At 44.5% G+C, this 20,881-nt stretch overlaps 2 protein-coding genes across 10 annotated transcripts in view; one reads left to right on the forward strand and one right to left on the reverse strand.

Annotated features, from left to right (window-relative positions):
- Positions 1-12,916, reverse strand: part of WDR93 (WD repeat domain 93) — a 35,048-nt gene extending 22,132 nt beyond the window's left edge. For all 6 annotated transcript variants that reach the window (XR_004422359.1, XM_033100219.1, XM_033100221.1 and 3 more), the window contains exons 1-7: positions 12,790-12,916; positions 10,554-10,898; positions 9,746-9,938; positions 7,984-8,048; positions 4,266-4,344; positions 2,453-2,568; positions 920-958 (exon numbers count right to left, since the gene is read on the reverse strand). Coding sequence is in view for 5 of the 6 variants with exons in the window: in XM_033100219.1 (XP_032956110.1) it covers positions 920-958; positions 2,453-2,568; positions 4,266-4,344; positions 7,984-8,048; positions 9,746-9,938; positions 10,554-10,880 (819 nt within the window). In the remaining variant the exon portion in view is untranslated. The remainder of the gene's footprint in view (positions 1-919; positions 959-2,452; positions 2,569-4,265; positions 4,345-7,983; positions 8,049-9,745; positions 9,939-10,553; positions 10,899-12,789) is intronic.
- PEX11A (peroxisomal biogenesis factor 11 alpha) lies at positions 10,887-20,107 on the forward strand. 4 transcript variants are annotated; one of them, XM_033100226.1, is made up of 4 exons: positions 12,925-13,055; positions 13,462-13,538; positions 16,203-16,318; positions 18,243-20,107. In XM_033100226.1, the coding sequence occupies exons 2-4, from the start codon at positions 13,510-13,512 to the stop codon at positions 18,809-18,811; spliced, it is 714 nt and encodes a 237-aa protein (XP_032956117.1). In that variant the 5' UTR covers positions 12,925-13,055; positions 13,462-13,509; the 3' UTR covers positions 18,812-20,107. The 4 variants fall into 4 exon arrangements, with proteins under 4 accessions (XP_032956118.1, XP_032956116.1, XP_032956119.1 ...); XM_033100227.1 differs by lacking the exons at positions 12,925-13,055; positions 13,462-13,538 and adding an exon at positions 10,887-10,910; XM_033100225.1 differs by lacking the exon at positions 13,462-13,538 and having other exon boundaries at positions 12,917-13,055.
- The last annotated feature ends 774 nt before the right edge of the window (positions 20,108-20,881 follow it).

The following is a 20,881-nucleotide window of genomic DNA, read 5'->3' on the forward strand; positions in this document are numbered from 1 at the left end:
GAACACGTGCATTTAACTCCTCTCTCTCCCGAAACCCTATGGAAGTGACAGAAAGATGGGGTTTGTTTTTGTTTTTGTTTTTTTTGCAAGGAATAAATTTACAAGGAATAAGTGAATAAAAGAGGAGACAAAAGCAAGAAAAATTGAAGCTGGAAGGCAGGTGGCTAAATGATTTCGCAGACCCAGGAAGGGAGAAAGAGTAGGAGCCCCTGATTTACACCACAAGCCCCCTAAAACTCAAAAAGAACGGCAGCTCCAGGTATCTCTGGAAGTTGAGGTGCTGGTGGAACTAGTAACGGGCTTGGTTGAAAATCTCTTTAAGAAACATTTAAACCCTGTCTGTCTCCCTAATTCCAACACAGATTGGAATCTGTGTTGTCAAAATCAACACAGATTTTGACAGGAGCAAATTAGGTTTCATGGAGCCTGAAGTACCTACAATTTGGGGGCCTCTGTAAGAAAAAGAATGCAATTTTGAACACAGAATGCCCTTGGCCACCCTAATACCACCCAATATGGGGGAAATTCTGACAGAGGGATAGTTTAAGTAAAAAGACACAGAGGTCTTAAGTGATTGTGGCTAAAAAATGTTACTTTTGCCAATTTTACAAAAATATGTGACCATGTGAACTCATGGCTAGGCCCCCTCTCAGGGCCTTGGAAGGAGCTATACAAGGGAGGAGCCCTGAAATTGAACCTCCCTTCAGGGAAACCCACCTCCGCACACATGACTCAGAATAGGGCCCATCTTCAAGGGACATGAGGCACAAGATTAAGTCACAGAGAAACTCAAAACAGTGCCCTGGTGGGACATTTTACTAGCACATGTGATACTTAAGGTAAATTTCAAGTCAAAATAAAAATCTCTAACATGCAACTTAAATCTCTCTGGAGATTTTCTCTCTGTAGAGTCTCTTACCATTTCTAAATTATCTGAAGTCATGGGCTCAAGAGTGTTCTGCGAAAAAAGGAGGAGACATTAATTCACAATGGGGTTGATGTATGTTCCCCTCCCCCTTTAATCTGAGATGCTCTCTCTTCCCCCGATTACTCTTGTGAGTAGGAACTCATTCAGTAGACACAGAGGACCACTATTTGTGTGGTCCTCTGGCCAACAGGATTTTAACACGTGATCCCCATTCCCCAGGAACTTAAAACATATTTGAGGAAATAAACAGTGATGGTAAGAGGAAATATGAATGAGCAGAGGTAGGATCAGGTAGGAGGAGACCATTACAAAACTCTAGGGTGAAGTGAATACTTCCGATTGGCAAATTACATTTGCAATGTTGACAATTTTATTTACCTACCTCTAAATGTAACTCACCATACAATAACTGTCTCTGTAACTGGCATTAGTCGGCTGCTTCTCAGAGTATGGGAACTGAGTGAAATAGGGTGAGAAACCACCCCGTTCCAAGGAGCTTTTCCCAGGTGGAGAATAAATGTCTCCCTCCCAACATACCTGTCGGGCACCTGAATATGATACCAAGGGGCTGGCTGATAAAAAGCAGCAGAAAGTATGGTCTTAACAATTCAGAAACTTAGCACCTGAGTCAAAGTAATAATAAAAAATAAATAAAAACAAAACAAAACACCAGTAACTTCTAGTTAAGAAGAAAGGACTTTCATGCACAGCACGATAACTAAAAATCAACGCAGTGTGTGTGCGTGAGGTGTCAAAACAGAGGTACAAAGAAGAAAATTCGGTAAGAGTTTAGAGGAGGACGATCTCCGGGCTGGTTACGCTCCCGATGATACAGAACTGCCCCCGCCCCCGCCCCAGACATTCACTGGGGTAAAAGGCATCTCTTCAGAGCCTCTCTGAGCTCAGCAGTGAAAGCGAGTCTCAGTCGCCTACACTTACCATGTCACTCACTCTTTATCGCCTAGTACGATAGGTTTTAAAGACACACTCATTAATATTAGTTGTTGGTTAAAAATAACAGTAAGTGCACATCAGATAGATGAGCAAATTAGGTTTTAAAATAACATTTACTGAGGAACTCTATTTTGAAGACACGACACAAGGCCCAGGGGTCACATATAATTACACTGAAATGGTCGCGTTCCCAGCTTCCAAGAATAAAATGAAGAAGATATGTCTGTATTCCTGCACATGGAGAACAACCTGTGTACACCGTAACCTGGGAGACTGAGTAGAATGCGAGGCATGAAAGCATTATTTCATCCCAGGAGGCAAGAGTCAGGACAAAGGGCCCCCCCAAGAGAACGGCCTGGGAGGGATGTTGGCGGAGCGGCAACTCCCAGACAAGGAAGCTAATGCGAGGCCCACTCCCGAAGACACTGTGCTTTTCAACGACCGATGGTCCCCAAAGCAAATCCATTTGGGAGACACGGGCCAGGGTGCCTGTTCAGCCTGAGATTCCAAGGAGGATTTGGGTCAAAGGGTAGGAAGAAACATAGCCGTTGAAACAGAGATGTTTCCTACCAGTTGCGGCTGTCTGCCTTTTTTCTTTGGATTCAGAGCAAGTTGGGGGTGCTCCACTTCCTTGAGCCAAGACTCCTTGGGCAATTTATACACATCCAGCCAAATATCTCCGGCTCCTGCATTGAGAAACCAAGGGAGCCATTGAGCAACTGCAAGTAGGCGACAAATTTCCTCTGAGAAATAGCCTGTCTTCTCAGAACCCCTGGCACAGAGCCCAGGAGACACCCACAGAAAAGCAACTTTGACCGACCGAAGGAGACGTCCTTCTGCCATGGTCACTGCCAGTCCTCACTCCTGGACAGCTGGGGCCCCCCCGTCCAGCGCCTTTTCACACTCACTGCATTGACCTAACAGTTCCTAACCCAAGGCTGCTGGGCCCGCTGCCTGTGTGTTCTAGGTTCCAAATGGTAAATCCTACTGACATTTGGTCTTGCAGCGATTCCTGTCTGGGAGGAAGGTGGCTTAGGTAGAATCAATAACTGGGAGGGACGTGGCTGAGAAAGGTTTAGAAATGGGAGAGATGCCTCAAGAGAATTCTTTGGACCAATACTCAAGGAGATGACAACTCCTGGGGTTTGTCTTATCATAGAAATAAGCTCAGCTTCCGTACCAAATACCTGCCAACCAGGGAAGGTTGCTTCCAGAGGGATGGGATTCTGGCTAAAAGTTTCCTTAAGAAGTGATCACCTGGTCACCTTGATTTCAGGCTCTGGCCTCCGATACTGCCAGAGAATAAATATCTGTTGTTTGAAGGTACCCAGTTGGTGGCCCTTTGTTATGGCAGCCCTCAGAAGCTACTACAGATTGTATAAACGTTTCCTTTGATGCATAAAGTGTTATGAAATATATATTTTCCTGAAGCACTTAACATTTGAGGGACCTGGAGCAAGAGTATAAACAGAGGCCCATGAACCATATGTCTAAATATTTAAGAGTTAAAAATCAAGCTAACAATCGTTTGAATAAAATGTTCTATCACCATAGTAACAATCGCAGCAGGCTAGATTCAATGATGAGTGCTAAAATTAATGGGCAAAACGTTAAGGAGGAAAAGGATATTTGCAGAGTCTCCAGGCATCCCCCCCCCCCAATGTTTATCAGTTATTGTTGTGGTTTCAACATGTATTTAAAAATTCTTTGATCCTCCTACCTCCAGAAGTGGTGCTTAAATCCTCTCTTCTTGAGTGTGGCTTGGAGAGGGAAAACAGTAGCTCTACAGTGGAGGAACGTGGCAGACACCACTTTAAGGTTAAGATCAGAGTAGTGAGGCACGTTGCTGTGTCACCTACCTCCTGGTACAATGCAATGAAAAGAGCACTTCACCTCTGTGTGTCTTCCCCATAATCTTTAACCCCAGTTGAATCATGGGGAAAAACTCAGACAAATTGAAACTGAGGGCCAATGCACAAAATATCTGACTGGTACTCTTTAAAAGTGTGAAGGTCACGAAAAAAAGGAAAGACCAAGGCATTGTTACAGAGAGGAGCAGACTAAAGAGACGTGATAACTAAATGCAGTATGGTCTCCTGAATTGAACCTTGGAGCAAAAAAATTAGATCAGTGGAGAAACTGGTAAAACCTGGACAAAATCTGTAGTTAATAGTATCATACCAATTTATCTGCTTACGTTTGATGAATGCACCATGGTTTTGCTAAATGCTGGTAGGGGAAAACTGGGTGGAGAATATAGAGAAACTCTGTAAGGTCTTTGCAATTTCTGTAAATTATTTCTAAGTAAGAAGTTTTGGGGGTAAGTGATTGTCTGGAGACACTGCAAATCTGAACCTTCTTCACAGCCTTTGGTTCATCTTACCTTGTAGCAGGAAGGCTGCAAAGTCTCCTCCTTGAGAAATCTCCATCTTTACACAGGTAGTTTGCTTGCTGGTGTCATCCTGAAAAGAAGAGAGATGCTGCTGGAGTAAGCTCGGCCTGTCGACAGAGCAGGGGTGGGCAGTTCAGGCCCTGTGTGTTCCCGCCAGGGAACGGACATCCTTTCAAAGCTTGAGGCATGAAAAGATGTCTTTTTGTGGATATGTTTTTATTCCTCTTGGGTAAATACCTAGGAATGGAATTCATGGGCAATTAATTGAACTTTATAAGGAACTACCCATTTTTCAAAGTGGTTGCACCATTTTACGCTCGTACAGCCAAATATGAAAGTTTGTGTTGCTGCGTAGCTCATGAGTATTTGATGCTTCTTTTTCATTTTAAGCACTGTAACAGGTGTGCAGTGGTGTCTCATTGTGATTTTAATGTGCATCTTTCTGTTAACTAATGACATTAGGCACTTCTAAAAATCAGTTATTTGTATATCTTCTTTCGTAAAATAGTGCAATTCTTTTGCTGATTTTTTATTGGGTTGTCTTTTTATTATTGATTTGGAGTTCTTTATATATTCTGGATATACTTTAAAAGATATATACATTGCAGATATTTTCTCCCAGTCTGTCTGTGGCTTGCATTTTCATTTTCATAATAGTATCGTTACAATAATAATTATTATTGGAAATAATTATAAATTATTACTATTAAGAACTTTATTAACAGATACTTGCTTTTGTTGACTTTTTTGGGAAAAAAGTCGAGTTGTATGTAATGTTTTATTACAAATTAAAAATAAGGTTAAAAAATCTCAACTTGGCAAGATTTAAAACAATTGAAAAAAACTTTAAAGCTGGATTGAGGAAAACAAGGCTTTTTAAAAAACCCATTTGGTATTACCAAAAAGAGACATCTTTAGGTAAAAATAAAAACCAGATAATGCCCATAGTTCTAGTTATCTGGAAAACTGAAAAACAAACAAAACAAAACAAAACAAAAAACAAGCACTTTACGTCCTCTGCTCGTCTTACATTCACTTCTTACTGCTGGAATTTCACATTCATTTCCTGTTGGATGACAGACCGGGAGATGGTTCAGGGGGTCAGCCTCAGAGGATGATGGCTTTTCAGTGGAATTCTCGGCTGCTTTCATCCCTTGGCCATTTTGTGGCTTAGGTTTTCTGTGCTTTTGTGTTGGTCATTGAGTCGTGGGGATCCAGCGTGGAGGTGACTGCTGACCTGGGGTCTCATCTCCTTGATTTTGCTTCTCCTCTTCCCTGCTGGCTTCTCCAGGCTTTGGCATTCCCCTCACCCCCCCCACACAGTTTCTGTCTCACTGGTCTACCCTGTTCTGTGCCCTGCTTGTCAGCCCCTCCATCTCCTCACCCCGCTTAGGAGGGTTGGAACACCGGGGCGGGGGGTGGGTGCCAGCAGGGTCCCTGCACACAGGCGGCATTATTCCTGGCGTTACTCTCCATGGCAGTCTCTTCTATCCTGGATAGAACCGTATCTGTTGTTCTCATGGAGCCTTCTGACTTCCCTAAACCTTTGCTGCCATGACCTCCTTGCCCCACTGGCAGGTGTCGCTCCTCCCGGGGGTGGTGTGGGTGTGGGCAGGGCCTTCTTGCCCAGGGTTGTGGTGCTGGGGTGTGAGGGTCACTAGGTGGGGCGGCGGTGGGGTATCTCAGGGCTCGCTAGGGTCTGCTGTTCACCCCTGATGCCGAATGAACTCTAATAGCATCTTTTGATGCGCAGAAGTTTTAAAAAATTTTAGCAGCTTTACTAGTGGTACAATGACATAAACTAAACCGCACACGTTTAAATGTACAGTTCGATAAGTTTGGACATATGTCTATCGCTTGAAACCATCATCACAAGCAAGACAGTGAACATAACCATCACCCCCAAAGTTTCCTCCTGTCCCTTTGTAATCCTTCCTCCACCTCACCCCAGGCAAAGACCGAGGTTTCCTATCACTAGATTGTATTTTCTAGAATTTTACAGAAATGGAATCATACAGTATGCATTCTATTTCGTCTGACTTCCTTCACTCAGTGTAATTATTCTGAGATTCATCCGTGTTGTTCTGTGTGTTCCTTTTTATTGTTGGGCAGTAGTCCTTGAATGGATGTAGCACGATTCGCTTACCGTTTACTTGTTGGTGGACATCGAGTGGTTTCCAGTTCTCGGCCATTACAGACTGAGCTGCTGTGAATATTCCTGTGCAGGTCTTTGTAAGGAGATAGGCTTTCATTTCTCCTGGGTGCCTACCTAGAAGCGGAATGGCTGGGTCATATGTAGGTGCACGTTTAACTATTTAGAAAACTGCCAAAGTGGTTGTACCATTGCGCTTTACCAGCAGTGGTGTATCGGAGTTCAGCGGTTCCACAGCTCTGCCAACACTTGGATGGTCAGTCTTTTCAGTTTAGGCCTCCTAATAGGCGTGCAGTGATAGCTGGTGATTTTGATTTGTAGCTCTCTGATGACTAATGAGGTTGAACATCTTACGTCCCTTTCGTTATCCATTTTTTGGTGAATTATCCTTTCTTCTCAAGTCCTCTGCTCATTTAAAAAAAATGGGTTGTTTCCTTATTTTTTAATTTTGAATTTGGAGAGTTCTTCATATATTCTGGGTACTGGTCCTTTATCAGGTATGTGATTTACAATTATTTTCTCCATCTATGGCTTATCTTTTTATTCTTTTAACAGTGTCTTGCAGAACAGAAGTTTTTAATTTTGATGAAATCCAGTGCCAGTTTTTTCTTTTATGGTGAGTGCTTTTTATGTCCTAAGAGATCTCTGCCTGCCCCAAGGTTGAAAAAAATATTTTCCTGTGTTTACTTCAAGAAGGATAATGTTTTAGGCTTTACATTTAGGTCTATAATCCATCTCAAATTAATTTTTATATATGGTGTGAAGTAGGATTGAGGTTTATTTCCTCCCTTTTTTTAATCCAGCATTCTAGCAACACTTGTTGAAAACACTTTCTTTTCCCCACCACATTGCTTTGGGGCCCATCAATAATATTTTTACAAGACAAATGCAATTAAACATCTACTCTGAGCAATACCCTCTCTTTTTTGGATTCATTAATTTAAAAAAAAAAACAAAAAACCAACCATGTTCTGATAACCTACAGTATTTGCAGGCAGTGTGCTAGGAACCAGGGATACACAGGTGAATAAGACGTCCCCTGCCCTCGGGGAACTTAGAGCCAGGGGAAGAAGCAGTCACTGAACAAATAAGTATGGAGGGTGGTGAAAACATTATGATAGAAATTCTGTTCTGTGTGGCAATGGCAGAAAAGAGGGAGAGACCAGCTCCTTGGGTACATCAGGGAAAGTATCTCAGAGAAGGAGATATTTGAGCTGGTCTTGAGGAAGGAGAGAAACTGAAGACGCACACATAGAAGGTAGGGAGACAAGGAGAACACTCGAGGCGGAAGGAACAGGATGTGAAGCAGCCTGGAACATTTGGGGACCAATAAGTAGCAATCAGACTTGTTGGTCTGGTGCTTAGTCTGGACTGGAGTTCCCTAGTCATTTTCTTCTCTTGACAAGAGAAGGCATTCAGCATGTACTCTGCAGTTGACTATTCTGGAGGAGGCCCTCTGACCAGGGAGGTCTCTATTTCTTACGATCCTGGGACAGCTGTCATCGCCCCCATATTAACAGGAAACTCGATTTTTTTGGCCCAGCTATGGGAACTTACCACTTCGTTGATGGCTTTGATGAGGAAAAGACCACCCTTATAAAAATACAACAGTCTAACGATACCTGAAACAGACAAATAAGTAAGACTGTAAGACAGACAAGTGAGCCAAAGAAGAACTGGAATTTTCTGTTGGACTCTCTGAAGTTGCCATCATAAGCTCCTGCATTCTTAGGCCTCCTCCCTGGCCCCTCCACTGCCGTGATGACATGGTCTCCCTGGCTTCCTCCACCCTGCACTTGAAATGTTCAGGTTGTTCTCCTTCCTGGGTCCTCTCTGCCTACCCTGGCCCTGCCCTGGCCCTACCCTCTTCTCCTTGACCTCGGTCTACTTCATACCACCTCGCATTGTTATCCATCTGTTTCCTGTGGGCATTTTGTATTCTTCGAGTGAGTTCATAGATTCTGTGAGGGAAAGGCTCAGATCTCACCCTTCTACGTGCCTCATCTCTCAACCCCTGACAGGCTCCTCATACTGTTAATTTTGTTGATTTAATAAGTCATTCTGTCATTCTAATTCCCATGTAATCTGAGGGCTCCAGGAGAGGGTCACCACCCACCATGACTTCTTACCGTTGTTTAGGCACCTCCCAGACACTCAGAATCCGCCCGTCCACCCATAATACAGACCTTGCAAACGCATCCTGCCCACTATGGATGAGAGTCTAACTCAACCCAGTAAATCTTCATGGGATATCTGCTCCACGACCATGAATGTGCTGGGACAACCAGCCTCTGTCCTCCAATCATCCCACTGAGTGTCACTCAGACCTGAAACCAACCAGCTAGAATGCAGAGCCATCCTGCCTTCAGACCCACCTCTTCCCAAGTAGCAACGTTCCCACTCCAGGTGCCTCAAAGCTCTGCGCGCTCAGATGGAATTCTTCCGCTCACAGTCCCCTGAAGCCTCATTCTCCTCAAACGGCTCCCAAGGAGTGGCTCCCCAGCGACCCCGTTACTTCTTTACTTCCCCCCGTTACTTCACTTACTTCCCCACCCCATACACATATTCCACCACTCACCAAGCTTTTCTATTACATGTTCCTTTTCATTTCTAAAGATTTTTATTTTGAACTAATTTTAGACTTACAGAAAACTTGCAAAACTGGTACAAAGAATTCCCTTCTGTCCCTCACCTCACTTCCGCGAATGTTACCATCTTCCGTAACCATGACACGCTTTCTCTTTCCATCTGAACAGCCCCTGCCTGGGTTCAGACCTTCATAATTTCTGTCCTCAATGAATACAGTTCTTCCTGGTCTCTCTGCCTCTCGTTTTGACTTTTCCAAACTCATACCAGTGTGCCCCTCCTAAAATGCCAGTCAGGTCCTGTCACTCGCCCGCAGACACAGTGTCCTCCAGGACATGGTCTATAATTCTCTGTTCTATAGTCCCCAGGAGGGCCTGGTTTGTCCTCAGGCTGAGGGCAAAAAGCAAGCGCTGCTTTATGTGAATGGCAGGACTGCAGGGTGTGCACTCTGGGTCCACACTCCCTGGTTCGAATCCTGTCTATGCCACTTACTTTCCACATTACCTCAAATTGCCTTCTGTGGAAAACAGGAATAATAACTCATACTTACCTCCCACGGCTGTTGGGAGGGTTAAATAGGCCAAATCTGTGAACTGTTGGAATGGTGCCTGGTTAGTTACTACAGGGAGACTCTCCATGTCTGGCCCCGCCCACACCTGGGACGGAGATGAGATTGAACAACAGTGTACAGGTACATGTAAACTAGGCTAAAAGGAAGATGAAGAGCAAGTACCCATCTCATCCACAGGAACAACAAGTATTTCACTCCCCAGATCTGTGGTCCAGATGGAAGTGACATCAAGCTTAAGTTTATCCCAAACGTATATCCGTTTGGCATTGTACAGATTATAGATGGAGAATCCTTTGGCTCCTCCAATAAACACGTAGTCTTGGCAAATAGCCATACAGTTTGGCATTTGGTTGAGCTGTAAAAACAAAAAACAAAAAAGGAATGATTTTCAGCTGTTACCGTCTGCACATAATATAATGTTTCAAAGAGGGATGTGTGCCCTTCTTAGAGAAAATATCATCCCCAAACGTAGGACTTACCTAAATATCTTGCCATTTGCAACAATCAAGAAAGTATCAAGAAAGTCACAGCATTCCACTCGGGAAAGGGGCCAGAGAAAACAAAGAGGTGGAGAATAAGTGGAACTTCACCACACTAAGCGTGACCATGGGTCTTGTGATGAGTGGACAGGTGGTCCCATCCCCTGTACTTTATGCGTCTAGAACACCGTGGGAAGAGCTGTAGCTGAGGCACTGGTAGATTCTCAACCATCGAGCAAGAGAGTGACTACTACATTCAGAAAGATTTTTAAATAACTGCTGACTATAAAATCTTTAATTAACCAGAACACCCGGTTCCCCAGGCAATGACTAGATCCATTTTAATCAACATCAACCTGCCTATAATCTTTCAAAAATGCATCTGTCTTACTGAGTGAAGCTCCCTAGTGGGAAGCCCTTCCCTGGCTTAGGGGGTTTTCATTTATTAACCCCCACTGAGGAACGGGGCGTCCTGGGCAGCTGCTCCATACCTTGCTTTCCATAACCGGAGGGTAGGTGGTGGGCTGGGTCCGGCTGAGCTCCGCTTGCCTCAGCGTGTCCCTCTCCTCAATAACTTCCCACGCCCTGTCAAACAGAAGGTTCACCAGCTTGTTGATCATCCGATAAGGCTGAGGCAGGGAGTCCCGCTCCCGGTCTGGATCCCTGAAGACATAATCCTCGTCGTCATCCTTAGACCAGTCCTTCTCTGTCGGGGATGGCACCTCCAGTAGCCCCTTTTGTGTAAACATGGGCAGCCTCATCTTCTGGGCGCGACTTCCAACGGGGGATGACATCACAGAGGGCAGCTCTGGGAACATCTGTGAAACTCCGAAAAGCTGACAAAAGAAGTAAGCAACGTTGCTTTGGGGAAGTAACTAGAACACAGTGTATCATCTTCTCTAGCACAATAGCCTATGGGGACTATTGATCCTAGAGACGGGCACTCTCCTTATTTCTTACAGGATTGTTACCACATTGCTCTTCATTTGAGTAAGGACATCAGCAGAGACAGGTATTGACTATGCACATTTTCCAGGCCAGCCCAAGATGGCGTGTGCTATGATGGGAAGAAAGGAATCCGCATTTTTGTTGCTTTTCTTCACCTCCGAGAGGAGAGCAGCTGTCTTTCTGTCCCAAATAGAATTCACCCATTCTCCTACAACTACGTCTTCCCCTGGTTCTTCCGTCTCTGTAAATGGCTGTGCTCATGACTCCTGCCTTTCCTTTCTCTCACCTCCAATCACAGGCAGTTCAACCACCTCCAGTAATTGCTGCCTAATTTATTCCGTTCTCTCTATTCCCGCTGAGGCCACCCAGGAGTCCTGCAGGCACAGTGCACAGAACCTAGGAGATTTTTCAGGGACCTACAGAAATGTTTGTGACTTGAAAAAAATTGACAAAGAAAAAAAATCCACAAAATCAAAATAATGAAATATTTACAAAAATAGTTACAACTTTTCAGCCTCACTGTGTGTGTGTGTGCATAAAGTTTAAATCTTAAAGAAAAATAATCTGTACTTTATGAAACTCAAACTTACAAATTTTAAAAAAGCGTTCAAAAATTACAGTTTAAAAGTATTTAATGTGGAACATCGGGTACATTTAAATTTTTTTTTTTAATTTCAATTACAGTTAACATGCAATATTAGTTTCAGGTTATTTCCCGTCCAAATGATGACAGGGCCTGCAAGAGCCTCTTTCCCAGCTTTCTCCTGAGGGCAGACCCCGCTGCTAGTGTGTAGCATTAGACCTGAAAAGTGGCCAAGGCCTAGCTGTTTGCAGGAGAACTTGGATGTGGCTTGGAGTATCCACACACCGTATGCAAGGCCCCTCTCAGTGATGTGGATGGGAGCCAGAAATAGGAAGAGAAGGTGGGTAGGAAAGGACTGGAGGCCAGCTCTCCCCACAGTCCCATATTCCAGATGTGTTTCCAGGTATTCCAAAAGGCCCAAGAATCCTGAATGTGAGACTGGACTTCTAGATCATTATGAAAATATATTTGTCAAGGTAGGAGAACAGAACATATTTAACAATTTGTCACTTTGATTTAAAACTTTTAAATATTTAAACATGTGGTATTTGGGTTTCCATGTTGTACTCCTACTCCAGTGCCAGCAAATGTTAGGGGCAGGCCGGAACAAGGGAATAAAGATTACAAAAATAGGTGACCTTGTTTTATAATTACAGGGGATACATTTTATAAAATCACTGCTAAGGAATGGGTAAGGTTCCATGTCTTCAAGCCCCACAGAAGGAAGGTTCAGTGGTGCAATTTCACTGTAATCAATTTTTGCCCTCACTTTGTTCACGTCCCTTGTAGGATTTCCTTAAGTAGCGATCTTCGTTCAGTGTTCAATAATCCCAATAGAAAATTCCCTCACTGTTCCTGGCTCTCATGCTAGAAGGACACTCCACGAATTTGCTTATCTCTGCTCCGACCATGTCTTTCCCCGGAGTTGGGACTGGTGTTGTTGGAGGTACAGAGGCACAGATCTGGGAAATGATTAGGCCCCGCAGTCCCCCAGCAAAATCTCAGGGGAAGCTCCGTTGGGGATTCCACCTGGGGAGCCGCGGGCTGCGGGGTGGCGCGGGGCGTCCCCGGAACGCCTGAGGCTGGGGAGACGGGCACCCTCACAGCCCTCTCTAAGAGACCCTGGATGTGGAGGGGAGTCCCGGGGCAAGTGGGGAGCCGAAGCACCGCAGAGCGGAAGCAGAGGTTTCACTCACCTGGGCCTGCGGCTTGGTGTCGCCCTAGTAACCACAACTTCCGGCCCTCGCCGGAAGTCTCCAAATAGCTCTTCCCAAGGTGCCCCGGCCCCAGGCGGGGAGACTCCGTGTGGGCCGCCGCGGGTGGCTGAGCCTCCTGCGGGGACCCCACGGCGCCCCTGAGGACTCGCGTCCGAGGCCGGGGCGACACTTGGCCTTGGACTGGACGCCATGGACGCCTTCACCCGTTTCCTCAACCAGACCCAGGGCCGGGACCGGCTCTTCAGGTGACTCGGGTGCCAGCGGCCTCCACCTCTCCCCCTCCCCCGACCGCACTTGGGTCCTGGGTCTCCCCACCCCGAGAAGGAGGGAGCAGCCCAGTGGACGGAAGCAGGGAGGAGTCTCCCGGCTCCCGGAGGGAGTTGGACTCGAGCTCCCCTCACCCTGAATTCAGTGGGGCTGGGCGGAGAGGCCGCGTCTGGGTAACGAGTTTCCTCCCCTAACCTGGGGAAGACTGGCTTCTCTGCTCAGTGTGCTTCCGAGGAATTTATTTTGAGAAGACAGTTTGGGTTGGCATTTGTGGCAGGGAACCAACCCCTTGGTTGTGGCTTCAAATATCCCATGATGGGCTTATGGAGAAACAGGAATTTTAGTTATCTTCTTTATCTTCCTTTATTGTTCTGTCTACCTCAGTGAGGTACTGTAGCATGAGTTTTGTGAACTGGAAAACAAAATGCAAGCATGGAGAGCCTCAGAACTAACAGCTGGAGGTACACGCTTTGGTATCAAAAATATTAAAGAGATTGTGGATTTAATGCTAATTCGTTGGTGATGCTTTTTTAAAAAGAAATCTGGTTGATTCTTGATCCATAACAAAAAAGATGAGCTACAGTCGCTGTTTTGTTGAACAGCTTTTCCTCGTCTTCTGAGTGTGTAAGTGCTAATGCAAACAGCCCGATGAGAACAGCCCCAGCAGTGAGACTGGGCGGCAGACTTCAGGCCAGATCCTGTTCTCAGTGGGTCGCACCTCTTAACTCATTTAACCCTCATCACAATGCTATGAGGATAAATCATCCCCATTTCACAGTTGGACAAGCTGAAGCGGAGGGTTCATACCGTGTTTCCCCGAAAATAAGACCTAGCTGGGCAGTCAGCTCTAATGGGTCTTTTGCAGCAAAAATTGATGTAAGACCCGGTATTGTATTGTCTTATATTATATTTATCATATTGTATCACATCACATCAGACCCGGTCTTATATTATATTATATTATATTATATTATATTATATTATATTATATTATACAAGACCCGGTCTTATATTATAGTAAAATAAGACCGGGTCTTATATTAATTTTTGCTTCAAAAGACGCATTAGAGCTGATTGCCCGGCTAGGTCTTATTTTCGGGGAAACACAGTAGGTAGTAAGTGGCAGAGCTGAGAGATTTAAATTTTCACAGTTGACTCCAGTGCCCACCTCTTTTAATTACCAAGCCAAACTACCTTTTAATTCATTTATTATCCAAACTAATTAATTTGAAAGAATTTATGTATACAAACTTCCCTGAAGTAGAAGCCTACATTTCCAGTGGACTCAGAATGTACCCTGCAAGGTTTATCAACGACGTTGGTTAATAAAATAATTTTTTAGGATATACTTATCCAGCAAGATCTGAAATCTCTAGTATTCATTTCCCAATCGCTTTGGTGATCTGTACCTTCTGTGAACAAGCTGGCATTTATAAAATAATGCCTTATTTTGGGACACGTGTCTCTTATTAGACCAAACCTGAGAAAGGGCGATTTGTTGGCATAACCAGCTGGTGCCCGCTAGCCAGGAAGCATACTTTAAGGTGGGGCCGGGGGGAGGTGATTGTTTCCTTTTTAACTTCATCCCCAGTAACAAGGGCACCATTTTGGAAAATGTGCTACATTTTAATTGAGAGTGTAGGGGTTCAGAACAAGTCACCCCAAGATGTACCTCTGTGATATGTGGATTATTTTGAGCTAAAGGCAACTGAGACCCTGTGGGTTCAAGAGAAACTTCTGCCCTCTTTTAACTACCTAGAAGAATCTAAATTAGGGGCCTTGCCCATAATGGGTGTCACCACCAGAAATAACTTTTTATGACCTGTCTGTAGAGTAAGGCAAACTTCTGGTTACTGAACATCTGCTCTTACCTTCCTGCGAATGGCCTTCCTCCCCCCTGAAGCTCCAAGGTGCCTTACCTCATCCTTAGCTCAGAATGTCATCTATACCTCAGTTTCCCTTTCTGTCTCTGAACCTCTCATGTCTCTGACTCATGGATATGGGCTTCTCATATGTATGTATGTATTAGGTTGGTGCAGAAGTAATTGTGGTTTTTGCAATTTTTAACCTTTTAAACCGCAGTTACTTTTGCACTAACCTAACTGGTCATTTTTCTCTTGTTAATTTATCTCATGTAGATTTAATTATTAGGCCAGCAGAAAGAACCTTGAGGGTAGAGGAAAGTTTCTTCCCCACAAATGTAATATTTATAGCATAAAAGGGATTCAAATGCAGATACAGGACAGTAGGAAACAGGCACCTACTTTATTAAATAGACTGCCAAATGCATTTAGGTGTTTGATTATGGGATATAAAATTTCCCATGTTGTAGATGTTAGTAAAGCATTATTTGTAGTCATGGCAATAATCATTTTATTGAATATTTAGTTTTATTAAACATATAAAACATATTTTATGTTTTTTATGTAAATATGTATTTTATGTAATATACTAATTAGTTTTGAAAGAAAAATATATATGTTTATTTATGTATTAGTGTGTATTTGGTCCTTAAAAAAAATTAAAGTGTTTAAACCGTGGATTTTTCATTTGCTTCTGATTTGAATGTGTCTCCCGTCATATCAACTTGATTAATGACTCTGTTTTCCTTGAAAATAAGACCGAGCCGGACAATCAGCTCTAATGCGTCTTATATTAATTTTTGCTCCAAAAGACGCATTAGAGCTGATTGTCCGGCTCGGTCTTATTTTCACGGAAACAGGGTATATGGTAAAAACGTGCGTTTTAGAAATCTGAGAAATCATTGTGCACTGGAGAAAATGAAGACTATGGATCTTGGCATACTTAGCATGAGGGAAGTTTCTGTGCAGTTTACCACTTTGGCAGTACCCGCTTCTCTGTGCCAGCAGAAGGCCTTCCGAGGGACTGAGCTCTGGATTACCGCCAAGTTCTCTGCCATTACCTTTGTGTTGCATTTCCATCATGTGCTCTCCCCTTTGGCCCTGTAGGGTGACTGTTGCAGAATTTTGCTCTAGTAAGAACAGCTTACATGAGATATGGTCTTGGAAACCTTGCCTTTACCGAGGCATGTTTCTCCTTCCCGTACTTCATGAATCAAGTTTCATTTGGTTTGTGAATTATTCTCATTTTCTTTTCCATTTCAGAGCCACTCAGTACACATGCATGTTGCTTAGCTATTTGTTAGAGCCTCAAGCTGGCAAAGAGAAGGTGGTAATGAAGCTCAAGAAATTGGAGTCCAGTGTGAGCACTGGCCGTAAATGTAAGTAGCCTGGCTCTTGAGGGACGTGGCTCCTGGTTTAGATCCTCAGGCTCTGTAATTCACAAAATCCTTTCCAGTCAGTCCAGTTTGTTGAGGCAGTTGACCAGGAAGTCTGCCCTCATGGAACAACAGGCCAAAACATTGACTGTTTGGCTGCCGACCATTCACCCTCCTATGTTCACAGTTGGCGCTACACCATCTCTCTGTTTAATCGTAACCCGTAGGACGCACATTGTGTTAGCTCACCTTTAGTTCTTAGAATCACAAAAGGTTTCGGTAGCCCTTGACCTGAGCTCCTGGCTGCTGGGAGCCCTTTGTATTCTCTAGAAGAACAGAATAGTGGTATCCTGGACCCCCTGCCCTTTCCGTTTCTTCTTTTGAGGGATTGCTAGAGGAAACGAACGGATACACTTTCTTAGACCATTTGTGCCACGGTTTCATGTTAATGGCAAAAAATGAAGCCAGTGTTTTATACTCCTTTTAATTCACTTGAATACTAAATCATACTGGGGAATCCCATCCTTCTGATAACCATTGGGCACCTGACTCCTCGTTGTTTGAGGAGAGCCAGATGTTGCTAGAGTAGGTGAGCAGAGGCGTTGGAATGTAGAAATCAGAACGTACTTCACAGAGGCAGAGTTCTGAGCTGTAGGGGAGAACTCAGGTCACGTGGTGTAAAGAGTGACACAAGGTTTAGTGCCAAATACGTGGTAGAGGAAAAGAAAGGTGTTTGGGAGGAGGTGGAACTTGAAGTATGCCTCATGAGAGAAGGAAGGAGGGTGTTCTTGAAGGATGGTTTTCCTCTAGTGAAGGCTCAGAACTGTTACGAGCAAACCATTGTATTGGAGGATCAGTGAGAAACCTAGTTTGACAGAGAGAAGACTGAGTGGTCAAGCGAAATGGGAAGACTAAGGTGAGCTTTTCTGGATGGCTTTGAAGGCCAAGATTAGAAGTTCTCAGATTCTTTAGAATATAGGAGCTCAAAGGCCCTTTCGAGGTCACTAGTCTTTGAAGTTCAGAAAGGACTTACCCAAGGTCACTCAGTCAGTTAGTGCAAGAGCCAGAACTGGAACCCAGGAGTATTCATTACATACTCTGTTTTGTGTTATTTTTGATAAAAGAATAGCAAACATTCTTCTGAGATTGTAAGTTTCCTGAGGGTAGCTACTTCTGAGCTTTGGCTGAGTCTAAGATATAATCCTTTAAGGAATGTACTTCTTTCGTATCCTCCGTAATGTTTAGGACTATGTAACTCATTCCGAGTAGCTGCTCAATAAATATTTCATTGATACATACCCAATTAATTGAATTACATGCTCAGATAAGGACATGCTTTGCAATGGTTGATTTAATTCAACGAGGAGTCACATACGACAACATTATTAGTTGTCCTAGCCACTAAATTCTACCATCTTTACTTTGTCTTCTTGACAGTAGGGAGGCAAAAGGGGTTTGGACCAGAGAAATGGCAAATTGATCATGGCGTTTTCTGCAAAGCAGACTTTTGTCTGGGAAGTAAATAAAATGTAAGGCATCAGGCAGCCCAGAAGAATGTTGCATCTGGAGTTCATGTTATCAGAGTACCTACCGTCCCCCTAAAGAAGTGTAGCTGGTAATAGTCAAACGTGACAGTCCACACTCGTGATTGACCTTCCCTGAAGTACATTGTAAGGCAGTGTGAAGTACTCACTGGAAGGGAGGCGATCCATTTAAAGGACCACTGTCTTTCCTGCCTGCCAGGATCATTTTCGGTGTCCTTAACATACTGTCCAGCCCTTCTCCTTTCCTGAGCAAAGACTGACTCTCAGATGACCGACTGTTGTTTAAAAAAACCAGTGCTGGCCTCTCACCCTGATGCAGGGACCCTGCCTTCCTGTTGCACGTTCGTTAAGTAACCATCAACTGTTGTGGCTTCTCCTTGCAGGGTTCAGACTAGGCAACGTGGTCCACGCTGTGCAGGCCACTGAGCAGAGCATGCACGCCACGGACCTGGTGCCCCGCTTATGCCTGACACTCGCCAACCTGAACCGTGTGCTGTATTTCATCTGTGACACCGTCCTCTGGGTGAGGAGCGTAGGGCTCACGTCCAGCATTAACAAAGAGAAATGGCGTGTGTGGGCCGCACGCCACTACTACTATTCTCTCCTGCTGAGCCTGGTCAGGGATCTGTATGAAATCGCCCTGCAGATGGAGCAGGTTGCACATAATAGAGCAAAGCGGGAGAAGACACCATCCCAGGACCCAGGGTGCAGCGTGGCCGATGAGGAAACAGAATGGCTCCAGTCCTTTCTCCTCCTCTTATTCCGATCTCTGAGGAAGCACCCTCCTTTGTTCCTGGACACGGTGAAGAACTTGTGTGACATCCTGAACCCTTTGCACCAGTTGGGGATCTATAAGTCCAATCCTGGTGTCATTGGACTTGGAGGTCTTTTGTCCTCTGTCGCAGGCATTATCACTGTGGCATATCCTCACATGAAGCTGAAGACCCACTGAGGTAGTTTCAGGCCGAAGACTTGTTACCTCTTAAGTGAAACGGACGTTTGCATTGGGTACAGACCATGTCACAACGTGCTTAAAGACTTGTTCACGACAGCGTTTAGTGGCCTGTGACGTGAGCAGAAGTCGGTCCAAGAATGGAGAAGGGGAGCACATGAAGATTTATATATGTTTCTTAGAGTGCTGAAGGGACTTCTGAATGCCTGAGTATTTTCCCTTCATCTAACATTTACTGAGCATCTCTTACGTGCATAGTAGGAGCTTCATGTTTGCTGAATGAATAAAAATGGAAAGAAAACCATTGAAAAAGGCCCAAACTAACAATTGAACAGTACTGTACAGTAACCTTTGGGCGGTGTGCCTCGCTGCTTTTGCAGACTGCGGCAGGTCTGAGGCACAGCCCTCTCCCAGATCTAGTAGAGGCCCCTTCTTCCTCTGAGCAGTTACCCGCCCCCTTCTTCCACAGATGCCAGCGCCAGGGTGGAGGGGAGCTGGGCTTATAGCCGCGGAGATTGCTCATGCTTACATCACCGCGCTCCGCTCCTTGTCCAGAGTGGAATCAGAAACACATCAGGCACCTACATGGTATAAACTGTGTCTTTAGGTAGTCCAGCGAGTAAGCAAAACTCGGAAGCAGATAGAAAGAACTTGAGGTAAAAATAATAATGTGGAAGGTCACAACGGCTATCTGTGACAGATGAGGAAACTGAGGTTTAAAGATTCTCAATCCAGCATCTTTTCCATGATATTTCACTGCCTTCTGGATGGAGCGGAAAGGTGAGGCTCTCCAGAGTCCTGTACGAAAAACCTCTGTGAGAACATCTGTTGGTTAGTGGTTTTATAATTTATTCTACAAAAATTAAAACTATGTTTAGATTTAACTAGATTGTTGTCTTTAAAGCCACGTGACAGTGTGGGCCCTTCTAAATTAATTTTCATCAAAATTTATGCAATTAAATTTCACAAATACTCTGCTTATAGAAGGGTTGCCATTTTCTGTGATAAGTTAGACTTCATATGTGTGGGGCGGTTGGAGAAGTGGAAAGAACAGTAGGGACTAGTGAAGAGGACATTTGAATATGGAGTCAAGGCCATTCACTCATTCCTTCTTCCTGTCTTGGGTGTTGGGTTCTTATTTGGGATTACTGATCTTTAATTTGACAATGTGAGGTAGAGAAATAGGAGCTGATGGCAGCCCTACCTGTAAAGCCATCTCGTTTATCTGAGTGGAAATGAAAAAAAGAGACGTGCACCAAATAAATTTCCCATAAATGTGATTGAGTTTCTTAAAAAGTAGACTCAGGTCTTTGGCTCTCTGTTTTTAAAATCGTCAATCAAGATACAGGATTTGAAAAAAAAACATTTTTGGAATTTTAAGAGAAATGAAATCTGCTAGATCAGGGCAAATAAAAGCTTGAACTATTTTTACTTTGTTCAGAATCTCTACTGTAATAGACCGTGTCTAATTAAATTTCTAGACCAAATTGCCTCATGTATCTGTGAATGTGTTCTGGGAATGGAGAAGCGTTCAAAGGAAGGCGGCCTAGAGACAGTCTTACTCAGAGTTTACACGGCCGGTAGAGTGAGCTGGTAAAATGAGCTCTCGCCTGGAGGATCCAAGCTGAGGAGGAGGAGGATGTAGATGTAGAACGCCTGAGTCGAAAGAGACCCCTAAGATGGTCTCGCCCAGGCTGCTACCCGGGAGAGGATCCTCTCTTTCAGCCCCGTCAGTGGTGTTTTGGCTTCCGCCTGGAGAAGTCCGCCTTGAATCTGCAGCACCAGGTGACGGCGGGCGGCCTCCATCCTGGTACTTTTGTCCTCTGTAAGTTAGGTTGGGCGGTGGGAAGTTTGGGGAATGTCACCTCTTCTAGACTTTGGGAAAGCCTTCCTGGTGGCCCGGTGCCTCCCTCCCTGTGTATCTTGCTCCTTTTTAACTAGCCCTTCCCACCTCCGAGCCTCCACATTCGTGAGGGATTCTAAAAATCAAAGCCGTTCCTAATAGGTGCACAGGCCAGCACATTCGCCACTGAACCTTGTTGCCCGAGAACTTGCTATTCAACACTGAAT

This window comes from Rhinolophus ferrumequinum, chromosome 28, assembly GCF_004115265.2.
Source record: "Rhinolophus ferrumequinum isolate MPI-CBG mRhiFer1 chromosome 28, mRhiFer1_v1.p, whole genome shotgun sequence".
In the NCBI taxonomy this organism is placed as follows: Eukaryota; Metazoa; Chordata; class Mammalia; order Chiroptera; family Rhinolophidae; genus Rhinolophus; species Rhinolophus ferrumequinum.